Source organism: Neovison vison, chromosome 5 (assembly GCF_020171115.1).
Source record: "Neovison vison isolate M4711 chromosome 5, ASM_NN_V1, whole genome shotgun sequence".
Lineage (NCBI taxonomy): Eukaryota > Metazoa > Chordata > Mammalia > Carnivora > Mustelidae > Neogale > Neogale vison.
Genome location: NC_058095.1, coordinates 92,628,423 through 92,649,257, shown reverse-complemented (window position 1 = coordinate 92,649,257; position 20,835 = coordinate 92,628,423). Strand labels below are relative to the sequence as shown.

At 41.3% G+C, this 20,835-nt stretch overlaps 1 protein-coding gene across 2 annotated transcripts in view; it reads left to right on the top strand.

The window, feature by feature from the left end:
• The window catches only part of FLT1 (fms related receptor tyrosine kinase 1), a 177,184-nt gene that overhangs the window by 102,398 nt on the left and 53,951 nt on the right, over positions 1-20,835 (top strand). Inside the window, exon 14 of one of the 2 annotated variants that reach the window (XM_044249518.1) lies at positions 2,473-2,619. In XM_044249518.1, the coding sequence (XP_044105453.1) occupies positions 2,473-2,619 (147 nt within the window). Of the gene's footprint in view, positions 1-1,489; positions 1,880-2,472; positions 2,620-20,835 lie in introns of those variants that run through there. The other variant, XM_044249519.1, reaches the window with a different exon arrangement.

Below are 20,835 nucleotides of genomic sequence, written 5' to 3'. Positions count from 1 at the left end.
TGATAACCAGCAGAAATATTCTGTTAATTTTGATTTTCTCCATTTGAAGGGATCAGCTCCACTTTGTTAAGTTTGGGAAAGCAGCTACCTATTTCCATCACATCACTTGGGGTTAATAATAAGGGTTCAATGTACTTTTCTTACCTAAAATGTCAAAACAGGTTATAAAGTATAAAGGGGAATTGATACAATGATTCCTTGGTTGATCGGTCATTGAGAAACCAGTCAAAAATGAGATAGTTCACGTAGGAGAGCTTTTTTTTTTTTCTTCCAGAAATGGGTACAAGGAAAAATATAATACTGTGTGTTTCAGACATGTTTATATGAACTTTGTATTTAATTGAGAGTCCTATGTTTATTCTGCAGTCTTTTTGCTGCTTCTCTTGTCTGAAGTTTGTCTAAGACAGATAGGGCCTTTGGGAGTTCTCAGTATATTTCTGTTAAAATAAACCATTCTCCTACATATAAGTGTTTGCTAGTACACCTGTCAGGGAGGTCAAATGCTGTCTTTGTTGATGATGCTGTAGTTTATAGCTATGAAAATAATTTTGGGTGTTGTAGGCCCTATATTCAGGCTTCCTTTTTATAATAAGGCCCGTGGACAATGATTGATCATTTTATCATATTTAGTGCATGGTAAACAGTCACTGTGGTAAGGAAAGCTCTTAAAATATAACTCCATGAACTGTGTCTGAGTTTTAAACGATATATGTCGAATTTGGCTCTCCACTGTAATAGATATTACATGGGAATATGACACTGTTCTTCTTTATCTCGTCCTGTTGCACTGATCCTTTTGGAGTCTTTACTGTGTAAAAATGTCAAGATTGTAACAATCAAGCTTGTGAAAAGTTATCAGGATTCAAGATTTTGATACCTGGCTGCATTTATAATTAGGAAACACCATTTGACAGACTTAGCACAGACAGCAAACAGAAATGTTGAAATGGTTCTGCCTGGTCATGGGGTGCGGTGCAGAACAGACCAGAAAGATACATAGACAGAAGGCAAAAGAGCCATCGTGATCACTCATTCCACGCTCTGAGAGTTTCTAAATCAGGGCCCTCCTTCCAACGCTCTTTTTAGCCTTCCGATTTCCTTTTGTATGAAACGAGGAAAGAGCTAGGGATGCGCTCTGGAAATCAAAATTTAATGAGAAAGCTGTTCCCCCTTGAAAGGTATAGGATACTATACTTTTTAACCTGAGATTTCGGAATTGCTCGAATGAATGCAAATCCTGAGAGTTTCCCCGCGGGAATAAAAAGAGAAAGGTTTGGAGCGTCCGCAGCAACCCTGCGGGGACACAGGGTCAAGCCTCTGCCCTGTGTCACCTCTCCTAGCCTTGTAATCGCTCCTAAGCGGCTTTCACAGTGTTAGTACACTAAGATGAGGAAATCCGCAGTGGTCGGAGACAGCTCAGACTGTGTAATTGAAGCCAGTGGCACAGAATGTGTAAGTCATGCCAAACGCCTTTTGATTTCTGTTCCAGGATGCGCAACAGGAGGGGGTGAAGACGATGACGCGGGAGGGTGTTAGGTGACGCGGGAGAGACGTTAGGAGTTGTCTTTATTCTTTTCCCTTGGAAGCTCCAGCTGCCAATCCAGCACTCGCCCAGCTAGAATGTATCCACATCAGCAGGACTGACTACTTCGTTAAATAGAGACACTGTACTCAACTGGGGCCTTTGGGGGTACTGCTGTTCCGATGTGGGATTTTCATGTTGTAATGTATTGCATCCTAATGTATGAAATTCATTTTGTTGTACTATATTGGTTGGCATTTTATTAAAATAAATTGTATTGTATCATATTTGTATGTTTTAAGAGAAAATAATATAAAATACAATATTTGTACTATTATATAGTGCAAAAACTACAAACCTATGCCTCTGCCTCTTGAATGAATCCTTTGGTTGCTCGCACTGGGGAAGGGAATGGAAGAAAGAAATAATCAATAAAGCTTGCAAAGTTCAAGAAATTCTCCTGTTTGGTCTGCTGCCTCATACCTCAGGTGACTACGGAGAGAGTCACACAGACACGGCCTCACAAACACATCAAGAAAAATACCTGCAAAATTACATTAAGCTCATCGCTCTAATAGGATATCTTTATGTAAAAATTCACTCTAAGCCTCCATCCAAAAATCGTGGTTGTCCTGTTTCGTTGCTCATAGAGGATGCAACATCCTTAGGTCTCAGAAAGGAAGAAAACTCGTTAGCCAGGTGAAACCCGTGCTACCGAATCCTATAGCATTTTGTTCTCGATTTTACCGTGTGTTCTAACAAACGTCAGTACATTAGAATTTCCTAGAGATGATGCAGATTACACAGAGAAGAAACATTGAGGGAGCAAAATAGGAATGAAACCATGCGGTGGAGTTTTGCTGTTTGTATCTGTGAAGTGTTTCTGTGCAGGGCTAAGAAGGGGGAACACAGGTGACGAGGATTAACCATCCCCTTTCTTTATTCACCAGATCAGGAAGCGCCACACCTTCTGCGAAACCTCAGTGACCACACGGTGGCCATCAGCAGCTCCACTACCCTAGACTGTCACGCTACCGGCGTCCCAGAGCCTCAGATAACCTGGTTTAAAAACAACCACAAAATCCAGCAAGAACCGGGTAAGAGAGCTTGTTTTCCTTGACTTCCTCTGTCTCATCATCCTCTCCTTCCCTCTCCCTTCCTCTCCCTGCCTCTCAGACCTCTAGAACCTCTGGGCAGTGAGCACAGGTTCATGCTGAGAGCAACTTGAGCCTGTTCTTCTGCACTTCGCGGGAAAGATCCATGCGGAGTATGTTTTAAAGGGTGCCTTGGTAAAGAGATGCTAATAGCACCTGAGACAATGTGTCTGTTCAACTTGACAACAGGCAAAGCGAGGAGTGTGCTCCTTGGTTTGAGGTGCGGCAGAACTTTGAACAGCTGGTATAGACAGGAAGTCCAGAGCTGTTTTATAATCTTTTTGATGCACTTATTATCAGTTTTCATGATTTGGTAAAAAGAAGAATATTTTTAAATGAGAGAATACCGGCTTAAACACAAAACAAAATGAAACAAAACAACCAGTGAAACTAGCAGTCACGTGTTAATTTTCTTTCAAGTAAAAAATACATCTAAGAACAACTAGACTTAAATCAGTAAGTATCAACGCTCTCTGTTGCCTGCTTCATGATTTTGTCATGAAGATTAGAATGAACTTCTTTATAATCTTGCTGAATAATCCCATTTACATGAAAAACTAAAGAGTACCACTTATTCACAATATCCCAACAACCTAAATCAAACGATGACCACTATGGAATGGTCCTTGAATGTGAATTCTCTACGCAAAACGAAATCTCCCCTGGAGGGTGAGGCACAGAAAGGGCTGGTGGTAGAAAAGAGCTCTGATTTTAAGACATCTTAGAAATGCCTCACACGAAGCTGATGCCAGACTAACCACGTCACGTCCCTTTTCTCCACCGAGCAGAGCCTTCTGTCCTACTGACGTCATTCACTTCATCATCCAAACCAGAAGCTGCTGACCTCCCCTTCGTCCTTCTCTCATTTGTCACCAGGCTGAGCAGGTTATGTCTACTCAATACGAAATACTTCTCAAGTTCCGCCTTCCCTCTGCTCCCTTGCTGTCCCTCTGTGTGTTCAGGAGCTCACGATCGGTCTCCTGAACATCTCCAGACTCTCTACCTCTTTTTTCCTCTCTCGGAATCTTCTCCACACAGCTGGATAAGATCTTGGCAGCTGTGATCTCCTCACTTCCCTGTTTCAAGTCTTCCCCTGGCTCTCTATCCCAAGACCAAGTTCAAGCTCTCTCACAGACAAGGACCTCAATAACCGGCCTTCCCTACTTCTCCAGCTCCGTGCTTCCCCTCCCCTGCCTTGAACCTTATATTCTAGCACTTGCCAAACCCTTGTGGATCGCGGCACACATGCTTCTTCAACCTCTCTGCTGCTTTTGTTCCCGTGTCCCCTCTGCCTGGAGTACCTTCCCTTCATCTAACGCGTACCTGCCCTTTAACACCCAGACTGGGTGTTCTTCTTCTAGAAAGCCTTATTCGGCCCCAGCAAGGAAGGGGCAGATCCTCTAGTGGTCTTTATCATTTATAAATGTTTCCGTTCTGTCTTACTGAGTTATTTTACAATCATCAGTTCATCTGTGTATTATCCATACATACTTCTACTGCTCTCTTTCCGTATCCCTACATGTTTATCATCTTATCATGCCTCATCCTGAGGGCAGACTCTAGGTCATTTATCTTTTTTGTCTTGTTTGTATCTAATTTCTCTTTTTATCCTCAGAACCTGGCATAGTGCTTGGCAATCAATCAATGTTTCATGAATGAATGAATGAGAGTTTTTCAGAAAATCTTACTCTAGTCTTAGCAAGTTCACCTGGGAGCATGAATGCTTACACTTAGGGGTGGTTGGGGAAGCTGTATCATAGAATTTTTAAAGCTGAAGGGATCTTTGGGATATCTTTGGTCCCATTTGTAGGATAGAAAGTTTAGGCCCAGTGAGGTAAAGTGATTTGCCCAAGATGACACACTATTAAGATGGGCAGTTTCATAGAAAATGAATGCTTGAGGTATTATTCCTGAGGCATTCTACCTTGACGTATTCTACCAAAACCAAAAGATGAATACAAGGATAAATAAATAAAACGGTTTGTGTAACAGTACCTGTAGCATCCTTCCTTTAGAGGTTCAGAGTTCACATTAGTATGGTAAAGATGCCAAGAAGCCCTATATTAAAGAAATCAGGTAAATTGCTTTAAAGTATTCCCACAAATAATTTGAACATAAAATACATTTTATGAGATGTTAATGCAAGATGTTGGGTTCTTTGAAAGAAGTAAATTTGGCTTGTGTTCAGTTTTCATACTTTGGATGTGGGTTAAAGAATTAGGGTTGAGGGGTGCCTGGGTGGCTCAGTGGGTTAAAGCCTCTGCCTTCAGCTCAGGTCATGGTCCCAGGTCCTAGGATGGAGCCCCACATCAGGCTCTCTGCCTCCCAGGGAGCCTGCTTCCTCTTCTCTCTCTCTCTGCCTGCCTCTCTGCCTACTTGTGATCTCTGCTTGTTAAATAAATAAATAAAAGCTTTAATTTAAAAAAAAAAAAAAGAATCAGGGTTGAACCAGTTTCGAAAGCTCATGGCCATTCTGGGACTAGAGGGTAGACAAGGCAAGACGGAATGCTAAAGCAGTTACTATAAATGGAAAAAGATTATGAGGTGTGAGGGAAGGATTGAGTCCTACCATTGCCCTCATGGGTCAGGGAATTTGGGCAACTCACTTATCCTTCCTCTCTGAGCCTCAGTTTCCTTACGTATACAATTGGGAGAATACTGACCACACAACCACGTGGTAAGGTTTAAATGAGTTAATATCACTAAACTTGCCCCTACTTACGCTGAATAAATGCTATCTTCTGACCCACCTCATTTACATAGAAACTGGCCATTGAGTTGTCGGAATTTGTTGGAAGGTATCAGATAAGTTAATTAGTAATTCAGCTCAAAGTCAAACACTTCTAAATCCAATAGAGATCTCTTCCTTCTAGCTTTCTCTGATCTTCAGAAGGCCAAGAGAAGACTATCTAAAATACGTCTTACATACATACTTGCGTAAAATCTTTTATGAAAATCATACGATGCTACTGTTGGCATTTTTGAAGTTCAACTGTACTAAGTCGTCCATTTTCTCTCCTTTTATTCACTCCTTAAAACTGCTATAGCCTTTTGGAAAAGAACTTTTTAATTCTCTGGAGATAATCTCTTACATGCATGTAGTATTTATAAAGTTTCATATATAAGATTTCCAATTTGAGGCATCAAATTCAGCAGCCAATGTGGTAGGCTCTATAACTATGACCTGCATGTGGACATCTTCAAAATTCTTTTGTCAATTCATCTTCTACCAATTCTTTATTTCTTTATTTTACAAATCTATGGGCAAAGATTACAGGTAACCAGAGTGACAGTCCTTGACTCACTGGTTATCCCAAAGCCGAACTGGGAAAACACCAAGATCACAGCCTAGAAAAGACTGAAAACTAGTCCATTTTAAACTAAGCCTTTGGAGGGGCGCCTGGTTGGCTCAGTGGGTTAAAGCCTCTGCCTTCAGCTCAGGTCATGATCTCAGGGTCCTGGGATCGAGCCCCACATCGGGCTCTCTGCTCAGCAGGGAGCCTGCTTCCCTTCCTCTCTCTCTGCCTGCTTCTCTGCCTACTTATGATCTGTCTGTCAAATAAATAAATAAAATCTTTTAAAAAAATAAATAAACTAAGCCTTTGGAAAGCCATATTGAGAATACATTTTAAATAAAGTTTTAAATAATAATTAAATATATATTTAATGCGATATCTTTCCAAATAACAAATATAGAATTAAATATATTTAATGAAATATATCATTATAAATATATTTCATTTATGAATATCAAATATAGAATTATATATAAATAAATAATGGTTTAAAAGTAATTAAGGTAATTATTTAAAGTTTAAAAATCCGGAGAATACACTGCAAGTCCTTGAGAGAGCTGTAACGCATGGCAACTCAAATAAACTGATATACTGAGAGGATTTTAGTGACCTTGGGTCTGGGATGGGATGGGATTGTTAAATGACAACTTAGCCTATTCCAAAGAAAATAGGAGAGAGGAAGCAGGGCACAAGTGAGAGCTCATGCTCCGGACAAGTGGTTATAAAATGCCTACCGAAAGACTTTACGGGAGAGCTTTTCTCCTCCCTCCTCATTTCCTTTCAGGAAGCTCTTCAGTGGGGCACAGCCATTCTAGAGAAGAAATGCAGTTTCAAGAAAACCTTATGAAAGCTGCTGAGTAGTGCTTTCTTGGGCCAAAGGGCATCCGCAGGAACCAAAGGGAAGCTACGCGCACAGGCCCAGGAAAGCATGTGCACGGGGGACACAAGGCAGTCCCCAGCAGGGCACCCCCTGTAAGCCGTGCGGCCCCCGTGCCTGATGGGGGCCCTCCCGGCCCCCTCGAGCACCTGCCGGCTTTGGGGGCCTCCATGGAGCTGCGCTGTCCCGCGTGTTGCCATTTCCTCCTGCGACACTCCCCCCACCCCGCCCCCTGCAAACAAAAGAATCTTTGCTTCTCAGCCAGTGGACCCTAGAGGCTGCCTCCACTAGGAATCCTTTCACAGCCCAGTACATCAGACCCTTCCCTTCCTTTAATATCTGATGTATTTACCATTCATGCCATAGACTGTGTCACTTATTCCCTTGCTTTATGTGGGCTTGTTTGGAACACCTTTGAAGATAGAGATAATATCTTTTTTTTTTTTTTAAGATTTTATGTATTTATTTGACAGAGAGAAATCACAAGTAGATGGAGAGGCAGGCAGAGAGAGAGAGAGGAAAGCAGGCTCCCCACTGAGTAGCGAGCCCGATGTGGGACTCGATCCCAGGACCCTGAGATCATGACCCGAGCCGAAGGCAGCGGCTTAACCCACTGAGCCACCCAGGCGCCCCGATAAAGATAATATCTTAATAGGTCTTCTTTATTAAAAATAATAAAAATGTATTGAGCCCTCCCTAGGAACCAAGGCACTGTGTGAGATTTACAAATATCTCATTTACTTTTCACGACTATCATCAGAGGTAGGTACTGGGCTTCGATGGCGTTTCGCAGAGCAAGTTTAATTCAACAAGCGCTGAACTAGGTACCTGGTCCTGTTCCAGGCATTTCACTTAACATGGCATGCCACATAACATCCTAAGAGGTCTGATAAATTATGATGCCTGTTTTACAAAGGAAAGAATGAGGAAGTGTAGACGCAGGAGAAATAGCAGACTAGGTCACGGAGCCTGCGCCGAGCTGTCCGAGGCCTGGACCAGAGGCTGGGATACCAAACTCTGCGCGCTGAGCATGGGGGCTGACCGCTGGTGCACATCGCTCCCAGGAATACACAAGCACCACTTTTTTTTTTTTTTTTTTTTTTAAATAGGCTCCATGCTGAGTGTGGAGCCCAATGTGGGGCTTGACCTCAGGACCCGGAAATCAAGACCTGAGCTGAGATTGAGTCTGTGGCTTAACCCACTGAGCCACCCAGGTGCCCCCAAGCACGTTTAAATGACCTTATGGGTGCTAATAAGCATATTTTTAAAACAATGGATATTTTCTCATTTCTAACCCTTAAAGCTTAAGCTTCCCAAAGATTTTAGTTTATTTTTTTAAATGTTAAAAATTTACAGCGTATTAAAAATATTTAAAGCACTTTTTAAAAGAAGGTTTGCCCATGGAACACCTGGCTGGGTGGGTGGAGAGGGGACTCTTAATCTTGGGGCTGTGGGGTTCAAGGCCCACCTTGGGTATAGAGATTACTCAGAAATAAAATCTTAAAATAAATAAAATACAATAAAAGCAGACATGCCATGTATGAAGTTAAAAATTATTTTGAACCAAAATCCAGTTACTTTTAAGTTTTAAAAGGTTCAGAATTTCTTCCATAGCAGCCCAACACTCTCTTAGTCACTCAACAAACATTTATAAGGCAGTACTTCCTGTCTGGTGCTATCTATGTAGCCTCTGCCAATACAGCAGTGAATGAAAAAGCTAAAATAGGAATGATCAAATATCTAAAGTAATTAGTTTATGTAGGTGTTCAAATGAACACAACCTCTTCAAGCCACGACCACGTGTGTCCTAACTTCTTTACAATCATCAAATAGTGAATAGTTGGGCACCAGAGTTAACGAGTCTAAACATGGAAAAAGGTGAATAAATGGGACAAGTAGAAAATATGTCTCCATCACAGGATTAAAATATCTTTGACTACATTAGCTAATTGAAAAACACATCCCTTCTGCTTCAATTTTCCTACTTTCATGCAGCATATACAACAACTATTCCTTGTTCACTGAATATGCAGAATGCAAATGAAATAAAGAGGAAATAAAGGCAGGAGAACTTCCAAATTAGACTGAGGGAAGAAGCCACTCGGAATTCTTAGGAGGGGCTGATAGGGTGCAGAGCGTTGAAGAGAAAAGTATTTGAGGCGTGTTTACTTCGAAGAGACAGGTGAACCAAGAATTGATCAGCTAAAGTGAGTATAATTTCGAGGACCAGGTGGGGAAAAAAATATCCTATGGAAGGCCCAGTAGCAAGTTGGAGATGGATTCTATTGGCCAGTGGCTGCTTTGAGCATGATTTGATTCTTAGGGGTACAAAGCAAGCTCCTCTAAGAAACGTCCCTTTCTTTTGGGTTAGAAATGTAAAGGGTTTGTAGACTCCAGTCTTGGAGTCATGGTGCAAAGTCATCTTGGAGACCGCACGTATGACCTCCTGGGTGTCATCATTACTTCTCCGGCCACCTGCCCAAGGGACCTGCAGTTCCTCCGAAATGATCAGACATCTCCCACACTTCCCAGATTCCCCACTGAGATCCTAAAAATGTCCAAAACTACGACAGATCTGAGCAGGTGGGGCCGTCGGCAGCAGTGTGGGGACACTCTACGGACACGAGGGGTGTACGGAGCAGATGGCAAGGCCTACCTAGCCGCATGTTGTTTCTACACAGGCCCAAACCGCCTCCCAAGTGATTGCGCAGAGTAAACGGGGTTTCTGAAAAAGTCATTAAAATGCCGGGAAAAGTAACAAACTTTCCTTTGAAAATATTTAAGAGGACAGAAAACAACGCCGCTCTGAGATGGTTTCTAGTAAAGATTGCCTAAACTGAGAAACCATCCGCAAATTTGCTTAAACTGAATTTCTATGCAAAACCTTTCAGAATATTTTAAGATCAGAGCACTACGCTGAGGGGAACAGCAAAGAGTTTAGAAGGAGTAAATTCCTTCTTAAACAGCCTGAAGCTGGAGCAGGAGAGAATTGCTCTGACCCCCTATTAATATTCCTTCCTAAATTGGATTTTGGTCGCTAAGACCATTTATCTAATGCCCCGAAGGGGACAGCTTCCCTGTCACCACTAGATCACAGACACCAAATACATGTACCTATAGTGCATATTCAGACTGAGGGGACCAGCTGTCCTTGCACTGGGGGCTGGGGGTGGCAGAATGACATCTGAAGGGTAAAGTAGCTTTCAGAGATCTAGGAAAGACCTGAAGGAGGGTAGAGGAGAGAACGAAAACGGATGTTAATGCCTAAGGATAATCAAGTGGCTCCCTGTCCCCTTCAGGCTGTTAGAATCAGCAGCTTCACTTGATCGCTTGGTACTAATAAACTTCAGAAATGTCAGTTATCTTTTGTAAAACTTGAAGAGTAATTGCCTTCTCTTTCTTATGAAATCCACCCTTGTGGTGCATAACGAATGAAGACGTGTCCAAGGTTCCTGATGTACTTGGTGCAGGGGAGGGCAAGCTGGGCGCTCTATCACCCCCACTGAGCCCCATCCGTCCCCTGATGAGACTGGTTAAGCAGCTGCTCTCCCTGCTCCTTTCTCTCCAGTATGTCTTTTAGGTAAGGGGTGGAGGAATCCACGTACCCAGACCAAGAACCCCGAAGCTTCACACGTGGCTATCCCAGTATTTCCCCTCCCTGGCCAGAGTCTTCTAACAAATTCTCAAGGCTTAGTTGTGCCCCCAACAATATATGCATAGGGGACCTTCTGAACACGTTGCAGAACCAAGACTCTGTTCCTTTCTAAGGATAAACATCCATTTAGGAGGTGAGGAGAAAGGAGCGGAGTTAAGAAAAGAGTGCAGTGAAGTAATAACAGGGAAAACATATCCTTGGTTGGCACTGCCAGAATTCAGAGCTACAAGCCCAACCCCAGAGGAAAGAGGAACCCTGACTTTGACCATGGCCTGGACACGGTGGAGATATGGAGGCTGTCACTTTACGGACTTCTGCAATTACCTGTCAATGTCAGGCAGGTTCCGTGAGACTGACAAGCACAGCTATAGAGCTCTCCGGTTCACACCCAGAAAAGTGAAGTGACCCGTGGGTAGAGTCCCATTTTGTAATGAAAATCACTAGAAGTTATTTATGGAGAATCGGTCCTGACACCCCAATCGATCTCTGCACTGAGATAACATCCAGCTTATTTAGGTATTGTATGTTCTTAAGATGTAGCTAATCTTATCTTAATGCTTTGCCCAAAGAAAATATTTTGGATGTGCTTTCCACCAGCCCAGAAAAGCCTCCAAACATATACCGTTTGTGAGCCACAGCAAGACCCCACCGAGGGAATCAGACACACTAAGTTTGTATAAGCCCATGCATATAAATGGCGGGGCTGGTGGTTCAAGTTTGGTTTTGTGCCTTTTAAAAAGTCCTCTTGATTTTCAAATGAAAAATTTAGACCATAAGAGAGGGGGAAAAAAAATGGAGAATGTGAACATCATTTTAGAAAGCGCCTCTCGCCCCCTTTTCTTTATTATGGCAAAATGCATATAACATAAATATTACCACTTAATCATCAACATGTACAATTGGGTGACACTAAGTACCAACCAGCAGCATTCTCTAGTTTCCAAACTTTTTCATCACCTCAAAGAGAAACCTCATACCCATTAAAGCTTTTGACTGTGAATGAAGCTCAACTTTTTATTCTTTTGTGACGTCTCATGACCCACAGAACTGTAGTTTGAGCATGGCCAAGGTCAGCAGCCTGTTTTGTCTGCTGAGCATCTAGGGCTTGAGGGACCAACAGCCGAGAAAAAGAAATGGGAAATGAAGAAGAACGAAGAGAAATAGAGACATGCAGGTGTATGGTGCGGGACGAGAGATGGAATTCCCTCCCAGTGGTCACCCCCACAGATCTCAGGGCTGCACCTTGTCCAAAGACGCTAACCCCAAAACTAACAGCCACTGTCTGGGCGCTTAAAATGGGAGGCATCTCCCTCCCCAGTCTCCAATTTTCTGCTTACACCAAAGACCGCCTGGCCAAAGAAGGAAAAGCCACACTCTGCCTTAGATAATACTGTGCCTCCATCTCTTAGCAGAACAATTAAATAAGGCTTTTCTACTCCATGTGTCCAGAATTTGCATTGCCTCCTCTTCCCCCCCAAGTACAAACTTGAAACAGTTTAACCAGGCCCTGCAGTGATAGACGTTAATGCAGCCCGCGACTCCCGATCCAATTAAGGACAACATGCACACAAATAAATGTCTTCACGGATGACCTAGTCAGTGGACTTGGGCATGGCTTGCATGACTGCATCGATGCTGATAAAGTCAAACTGAGAAAGTCCATTCCTTCCCACCCCGTGTTCAAGTGCTTCTCTTCTGCATTATCTCCGGCTAGTAAGCAGCCTGAAGCAATTAGGTTGCTTGTTTAGTTTAAGGAGTTATCTCATTCAACCCAGTCCTAAAATAAAGCAAACCAAACATATATCGTGTACCCCAACACACACACGTGTACACACACACACACACACACATACACACACTCTATAGGGGGCCAGTCTTCTGATGGGGTGGATTTGGGTTTTGCCTTAATCCAAAATTATAAAATTTTAAATTATAAAATATTATAATTTAATAATAATTATTTAATTATAAATATTAAATATACATATATAATATAAATATATAATATATAAATAATATAAAATTTTAATTATAAATTGTTGTGAAGTACAACTTTTCTCCAAAAATATTTCATCATTGTATGGCCAAATATAATGAAATTTTGCAAATGTCTAAGTATTCGGAGATGTATATATCTTTTAGACTTTTATTCAGTGGCTCTTTGCTGATAGTCCGGAGGCCCATCATTTCATTTTTTAAACTACCCTTTTTTAAAATTAAATGATACATGAATACATTTTCGTTGTAAAAGATCACAGAGTTCAGAAATAGCATAAGCTAAAAAAATTTCCTTCTGGAGAATTAACATAGGCCAACTGTTTGATTTGTATTTTGTCAATAATTTTTTTTTTTTAAGATTTCATTTATTTATTTATTTTTCAGAGAGAGAGTAGCGAGAGTGAGCACAGGCAGACAGAGTGGCAGGTAGAGGCAGAGGGAGAAGCAGGCTCCCTGCCAAGCAAGGAGCCCGATGTGGGACTCGATCCCAGGATGCTGGGATCATGACCTGGGCTGAAGGCAGCTGCTTAACCAACTGAGCCACCCAGGCGTCCCTGTCAACAATTTTATCATTTTTTTTTTTACCTAGTATGTGCAGATATGCAAGTTGGGGCACACATAGATGTGGGGCAAATAATAAATGGTATTCAGTCATTCATTCATTCAACAGTTATTCACTGAAAGCTAGCTCCGTACCAGGAATATAGGAGGTGCTCTGAACCAGACAGGACCTTTAATTTACACTCTAATGGGAAAAGCCCAGGTAATAAATTTAACGAACAGAACTATACACATATTGCCTACCATCAGATAGTAGTAACTGCTATGATGGACAAAACACGGTCATAGATCATAGTGAGAGACCTGAAGAGGGGTCACATAGGACAGTCAGCCTCTCTGAGATAAATATGAGTTGAGATCATGCTATGTGTTTTGTTTTAGGACTTGCTTTGATCACAGTGTACCTTGGAACTCTTTCTATGTCGGTGCATAATATTCTGCCTCGTTCTTTTTAGCCTCCATATACTATCATGTGGTATGCATGCTCATAATTTATTCTTCTGCTGATGGAAAAACACATTCTTGACTTTAACTTCTATGCAATGCAGTACTAATACTAGACCGGTCGTAAAAACACCTCTTCGCTAGACACAGAAAGGCCACTTCAGATGGATGGCTATGGTCTGCAGGATACGTGCACCCAGCCTCATGGAGCAACTACCGCAAATCTGAACGGAGACAAGAATCTATGCAGCAGGAATGTGTGTGTGTGTGTGTGTGTGCGTGTGTGTGTGTGTGTGTGTGCACGCACGTGTGTGTGTTTACAATGTATAGATACGAACCATGAAACTTTAGCTATCGGCTATGTGTAACTATAGACTTAGCACCGCTGGACACGTTTTTTTAAGTGCCTGAATCATCTTGAAATACTTCATTAGAACAAAGGCAAAGTTCACAGTGAAAGGGCACAAGAATGCTTTTCATTCTTAAATGTTTAGAAATACATGTGTGTTTGGCACAGTTTCAAGGTGCTGACTTCAACTACAACCCCTTCAAGTCAGCCAGTTTACAATTTCTTGACAGCTTTTGGAAACCATTCTGTTCTCATAACCCAGTTTTGTAAGTCAGGCTTGTGAAGCAATAGATACTGTCGCAAATGAAAAGACCTTTGTTTATGGCTTTTCCCTTATTTGGTGGTTTCGTGAAGAGGAATATTATACAGCATTTTCCACCACTGGTCTCAATCTTATTATTACTTTTTTTAGAAGGAAGGTGGAGGCAGGAAGGACAGAGGGCGAGAGAGAGAGAGAGAGAATCCCAAGCAGGATCCACACCCAGTGCGGAGCCTGACACCAGCTCCATTGTACAAACACGAGATCATGACCTGAGCCAAAATCAAGAGTCAGACGATCAACCAACTGAGCCCCCCAGGCGCCCATCCACCCTATTCTTTTCTAAGAGCTTCTCTTCTCTCTTTTTCATGGCTGAAGAGCCAACAGTCTCACAAGGGATCCCATTTCCCATCAGGTATCCTTTAGGCCATGTGCTTTAAACATCTCGTAATTCTCTTCCAACATAACACGTTATTATAAGGCTGCTTTTCACTATGTCTCAAATTATTCCACCGCTTGCCAACTTTTATTTTCTTTCATGTGCAAGTGCTTTGCCACGTGGCTTGACCTTAGGGTAAAATTCTCAGCAGAGAAAGCAGCAGCCCAGTGGCGATCCTTTGGAAAACACTGGAATCATTTGCATTTTTAGGGCCATTGAATGAGTCCACCATTGCTTACTCCCCAAATTTGTCAGTCTTTGTAGCTTACCAGACTTGGATGTCTCTTCCCCGTAGTTGTCCAGACCTCTGAAGTTTGACTGGATAAACACAGTCTCCTCTGTGTTCTTTGTGGAATGTTAATCCGACATCCAGCTTCCAGTTTTCTTGGGTTGCCTTAGTCATCTTGAATCTATATTTGGCTCTTCTGGTCCCTTGTTCAGATACAGCTCTTAGCTTATCAATTCCTTTAAAAGGTATCAATCTTCAGGTACAATTTACCATGTACTTACAACTATAAACATCATCCTCATGGCTTCTGTTTATCAAAAATATATCATGTGCCAACTTTAAAGAATTTATCACTTCATTGTTATTCTCATAATAAAATGTACTTTTATTAAACCTAACAGCTACTAACTACCTAGTCTATGAGCCAGAGAGAAAATGAAAATGAGCAAAACTTAGCTCTTACCCTTGGAAAACTTAAACATAATAGATACAAGTCAGTTTGTAAGTATGTAATGTGAATGGTATAAAATTCCATGAGCTACAAATTGGTGCCTCCACTTGGAGTGATCAGGGGAGCTTCATGGAGGAGGTGTCATCTGAATTGGAATCTGATGGTTGAAGAAGAGTTTTGATGCTGACAATTAATTTGGCCAAATTGCATGGATATGTTCTCTAAGTTAGGAGTACAGAATCTTGGCTGAGCCACGAAACAGGAATCCCTGGTCAGATTGACAGGCCAATTTAGGAAACAACAAGCAGATTTTTGTAGAAGGAACAGGAAGAAAACACATGGTGTGCATTAATTTAGTCAAACAGTTCAATTTAAAGATCGACAGATTTATTTACTCAATGGTAAATTGGATTAAAGTTCTGTTTCATGCCCTTCTCTGGACAATGTGGTATTTATGTATAAAATGCCAAGACTGTCTTTCACCTTATGGTATCATGAGAAGAAATAAAATTGTGAAAATCCCTTGAAAAGACTAAAAACTGAAGGAGGTGTTCGTATGTGGAAAATGTAGACTGCACCCCATGGATGAATATGTAGACCAATGTTGTCACAAACTCTGATCTAAAACCTCCACCAGCAGCCAACACGACAGATGCTTCAAGTTCTTACACTGGTACTGTCACCAGATTTCCTTGAAGTACTAGTTCCTACAAAAATAACTCCACATCAAATTTTACTTGAGCCTTTGAGGCTAATGGTTTAACACAGACCCATGAAACTACCTGAGTCTCCATCTCTAAGCTCAAGGACCCAAACAAAGCTCTTGAAGCTTAAGATCATAAAATTAACTGACATAGAACTTGACAGACTGGGAAGAGCTGGGTATGTGGGGCGTCAACGTGAGCTACCACCTTACTCAGCTTTGGATAGCAAATGCTACAGAGCTCCCTCCTTTCCTCACCCCCTAAATTCCATTTTCCATGGTCTTAGTTTCTTTGGCCATCTCCTCCGTTGCCAAGCATCTGCCCAGTTCTAGACACTGGGGCTCAGTGATGAAAAGACAGTGGAGAACAAAAGTGAGAAAGTCAGCAAATTCACTACAAAACGTTAAGTGTTGGAGTAGAGGCAGGCATGAGGTGATGCAAGAATAACAAAGAAGGGGCACAAGAACGTCAGATGCTTTCCAGAACATCTACATTTGCCTTGACCTGAATATTAGGAAGTGAATGCTAGTTCAGTGACAGGTCAAGAGAGTCACATGCAAAGTCATGGAGGCTTATCATGAACCATCAATAGACAAGGATGCCTCCCACCAAAGATGCCCTTAGGGATGCAGCAGCGACAGAAACTGGGAAAAAAATAGGCAGGGGCCAGATCATAGAGGTCTTTTTCTTCACGAATCATCCATGTACATCTTCTAAGTCAAAGTTATATTTACTCTACCCAGCATACATGCTTCTGTTGGCCCTCACAGCAAATTTATGTAGGTTGATTTGGTTGCCAACATTTGGAAATCATAAGCTTTAACATGAAAAATCCAGATTTCTGTTGATGGAACTAGAGAATATTATGCTAAGTGAAATATGTCAATCAGAGAAAGACAATTATGATTTCACTCACATGTGGAATTTAAGAAACAGAACAGAGGATCATAAGGGAAGAGAGGGAAAAAAATGAAACAGGACGAAATCCGAGAGGGAGACAAACCATAATGGACTCTTAATTGTAGGAAACAAACTGAGGGTTGCTGGAGGGGAAGAAGGTGAGGGGATGGGGTAACTGGGTGACAGGCATTAAGGAGGGCACGTGATGGAATCAGCACTGGGTGTTATAGGCAGCTGATGAATCACTGACCTCTACCTCTGAAACGAATAATATGTTATATGTTAATTAATTGGATTTAAATTTTTTAAAACACTCAGAAGATGGGGCACCTGGGTGACTCAGTCAGTTAAGCGTCCAACTCTTGCTCTCAGCTCAGGTCTCAGTCTCAGGGTAATGAGTTCAAGACATGTGTTGGGCTCCACGCTGGGCATGGAGCCTACATTAAAAACAAAACAAAAAGCTACATCCCTCAGAAGACAGCAATGGACTCAAATTCCCCGACTCCAGTTGGTTGGAGCTAAGTTAATGCTTCCATGTTTAGATAGGAGACAGGCTTTCTGCACTCCACAGACACAGTCCCTCTCCCATGATCTCATCCCCAACTCATTTATGTTATGTGCCCGGCCCCTGAAGACATCGACACTTGCAAATCCTGCTCTGTGCCCTATTGGTCCAATCTGATACAACTTCTTTCAATAAAGGGAAATAAATCATGTTTTAACAGAAATTGTTATGTTTTTAGTGGTTGAAAATCACTTAGGGGATCTCTCTAGAAGCAAGCAGATCTACAATTAAATGGTTTCATCTCAACAACACGAAGTAGAGCATCATGTTTCTAAGTGAGTTCTACTTGTTAGTTTTAATGATTAACACCTACAGGGAAACAAAATTCATTTAGGGTGACTCTTCAAAGAACCCAATACCATTTTGCATAACAACAAAATTATAACCTATCTAGGAATAAATATAACTGAAAAGATATTTAAAGAGAAAATCATAAAGCTATCAAATGACATAAAATAATGCCCAAATAATTCAAAGATATTTGATATTCTTGGAAGGGAATATTTATTTTTAGAAGATTTTATTTATTTATTTGAGAAAGAGAGAGTGTGAATGAGTTTGGGGAGAGGCAGAGGGAGGAAAGAGAATCTCTTCACTTAGTGTAGAACCCAACACGGGCCTCGATCTTACAACCCTGAGATTATGACCTGAGCCAAAATCAAGAATCAGCTGCTTAACTGACTGAGCTGCCCAGGTGCCCCGGGGAATAATTATTAGTAGAACAATTTTTGAGCCATTTTTGCTCATTTTGCAGGTCAAAAATATTGGCAGTTTATTTGTTTCAACCTAAAAATAAATATGACAGTTTCCCCCAGATTAGTACATAAATTCAATAACATTCCCATCTATATCCCAACAGTGCTTCTCACAGAATTTGACAAGCTAAACCTGAAATCCTTATGGACATATAAAGGGCCAAGACAATTCTGAAGAAGAAGGGGTCATATCAGATCAAATATGATGAAGCATTGTTAAGCAATCATAACTTGTGGGGGATAATAGGTTATTGGAAATAAATAGGAAACCTAAAAACAGAACCACAAGTATATGGGAACATAGTATCTGACAGAACTGACAGCATAACTCAGTGGGAGAAGAACAGATTATCAGTAAATGATGCTGGAATAACTGGCTATTTATAGGGTAAAAATTAGATTAAAAAAAATTTTTTTAAAGCTTTTATTTATTTATTTGACCGACAGAGATCACAAGTAGGCAGAGAGGCAGGCAGAGAGAGAGGAAGGGAAGCAGGCTCCCTGCTGAGCAGAGAGCCCAATGAGGGGCTCAATCCCAGGACCCTGGGATCATGACCTGAGCTGAAGGCAGAGGCTTTAACCACTGAACCACCCGGGTGCCCCTAAAAATTAGATTTTTAACTCACGCCTCACATACCTCTCTCTAAAAGAAAATCCAGGTGGATTAAAGACCTAAATGGAAAAAAACAGTCTCTAAATAAATCTTTTTAAGATATAAATTTTTTTAATTTTTAAAAGAAAGTATATCATCAGAGTAGGAAACCATCTTTTTAAAGCAAGCAACAGGTGCACCTGGGTGGCCCACTCATTTGAGAAGCTGATGTGATTTCAGCTCAGGTCATGATCTCAGGGTCCTAGGTTTGAGCCCCACATTGGGCTTCACACTCAGCTGAACTCTGCTGGTAGATTCTCTCTCTACCTCTGCCCCTTCCCCTGTTCATTCTCAATCTGTCTTTCAAATAAATAAATAAATCTTAAAAAAAAAAAACAATTAGCAAAAAGCACAAAGGAAAATGGAAAACATGAATAAATTTGACTACATTAGAATTTTAAGAGCATTTATATTGACAATTCACCATAAACATTTAAAAGACTATTTACAGAATAGGGGAGGAGTTGCAGCATATTTAACTAACAAAGGATCGTTATCCAAAGCATATAGAGAACCCAGGATCATCAAGGAAGAGACAAATAGGTTAATAGAAAAATGGGCAGACAACATGAAGAGGTAATTGACAGGAAAAGCAGTCCGAATGGCCAATAAAATTGGAAAAATATGTTCCATCTAACTAGTAATCAGAGAAACATTTGTTAAACCCATAGAGAGATGCCATCTTACACCCACCATGTTGCCATCAATTACAATATTTGTAGTACCAGGTATTGGGAAGTATATGGGGGAAGGGGAGCTCTTCCTCAGTGCTGGTAAAAGTGTAAATCAGTATATTTTGGAAGACAATTTTGTAATCCTATGCCTAGAGCTGAAATCCGTGTACTGTATAACCCAGCACAGGGAGATCGTTGCAGAATCTTGTATACATAGCTGTGTCAGATGTGCATTGCAGCTTTCTTTGTAACAGTAAGAGTGAAAGCTAGCTTATAGTATAGACCTTTTTATACCATGAAGTGGTATTTGTTTTTGTTTTTGTTTTTGTTTTTATTTGACAGAGAGAGACACAGTGAGAGAGGGAACACCAGCAGGGGGAGTGGGAGAGGGAGAAGCAGGCTTCCTGCTGAGCAGGGAACCCAGGACCCTGGAACCATGACCCGAGCCAAAGACAGGCTCAGTGACTGAGCCACCCAGTTGCCCCACTAAGAGTTCTTTTTAAAATGAGTTAAAAATGAACTCCATTGGGGCTCGTGGGTGACTCAGTGGGTTAAAGCCTCTGCCTTCGGCTCAGGTCATGGTCCCAGGGTCCTGGGATCAAGCCCTGCATCGGACTCTCTCTCTGCTCAACAGGGAGCCTGCTTCCCTTCCTCTCTCTCTGCCAGCCTTTCTGCCTACTTGTGATCTCTGTCTGTCAAATAAATAAATAAAAATTTTTGTAAAAAAATGAACTCCATCTACCTGTATCAACAAGGATACATATTAAAACATCATTGAATAGGAAGAGTTGAAAATAGGTATATACTGTATGGCACCATTTATTTAGAAATTTTAAAGCCACAAAACAGTATTATACATTCTACAGAGATACATATCAGTGTAGCAAAAGCACAAAAACATGCATGAGAATGAGACACACCAACTTCAGGATAGCAGTACCTCTGGGGAGAGAAGGAGAAGGAAGGGGGAAAGTATCTACACATTTTATTCATATAAAAGAGACAGGGGGTATTAGAGCAAATATGGCTAAATGTTGACATCTGATTATCTTCATGGTGGATACATGGGTTCTATTTTTCCTGCACTTTTAAATGTCTGAAATGAATCACAACGAAAAAGTTAAACTAAGAAGAGCGCCCTTTGTAGAAGATGAGCTCCTTAGAGAATAGCGCCTGTATCATACGTATAAAGTAAGTAGCAACAAGCTAAGGCATTAAAAAGAAACAAGAGCACACAACTTAGAATAAGTACAGCAGATCTGAGGGCTGAGGGGAAGAATAAGGGTGGTAACTGGCGAATGTCTGAGAGAAGGGAAATCGATAGCAAGAACAGACAATGAGCAAGTGCCTG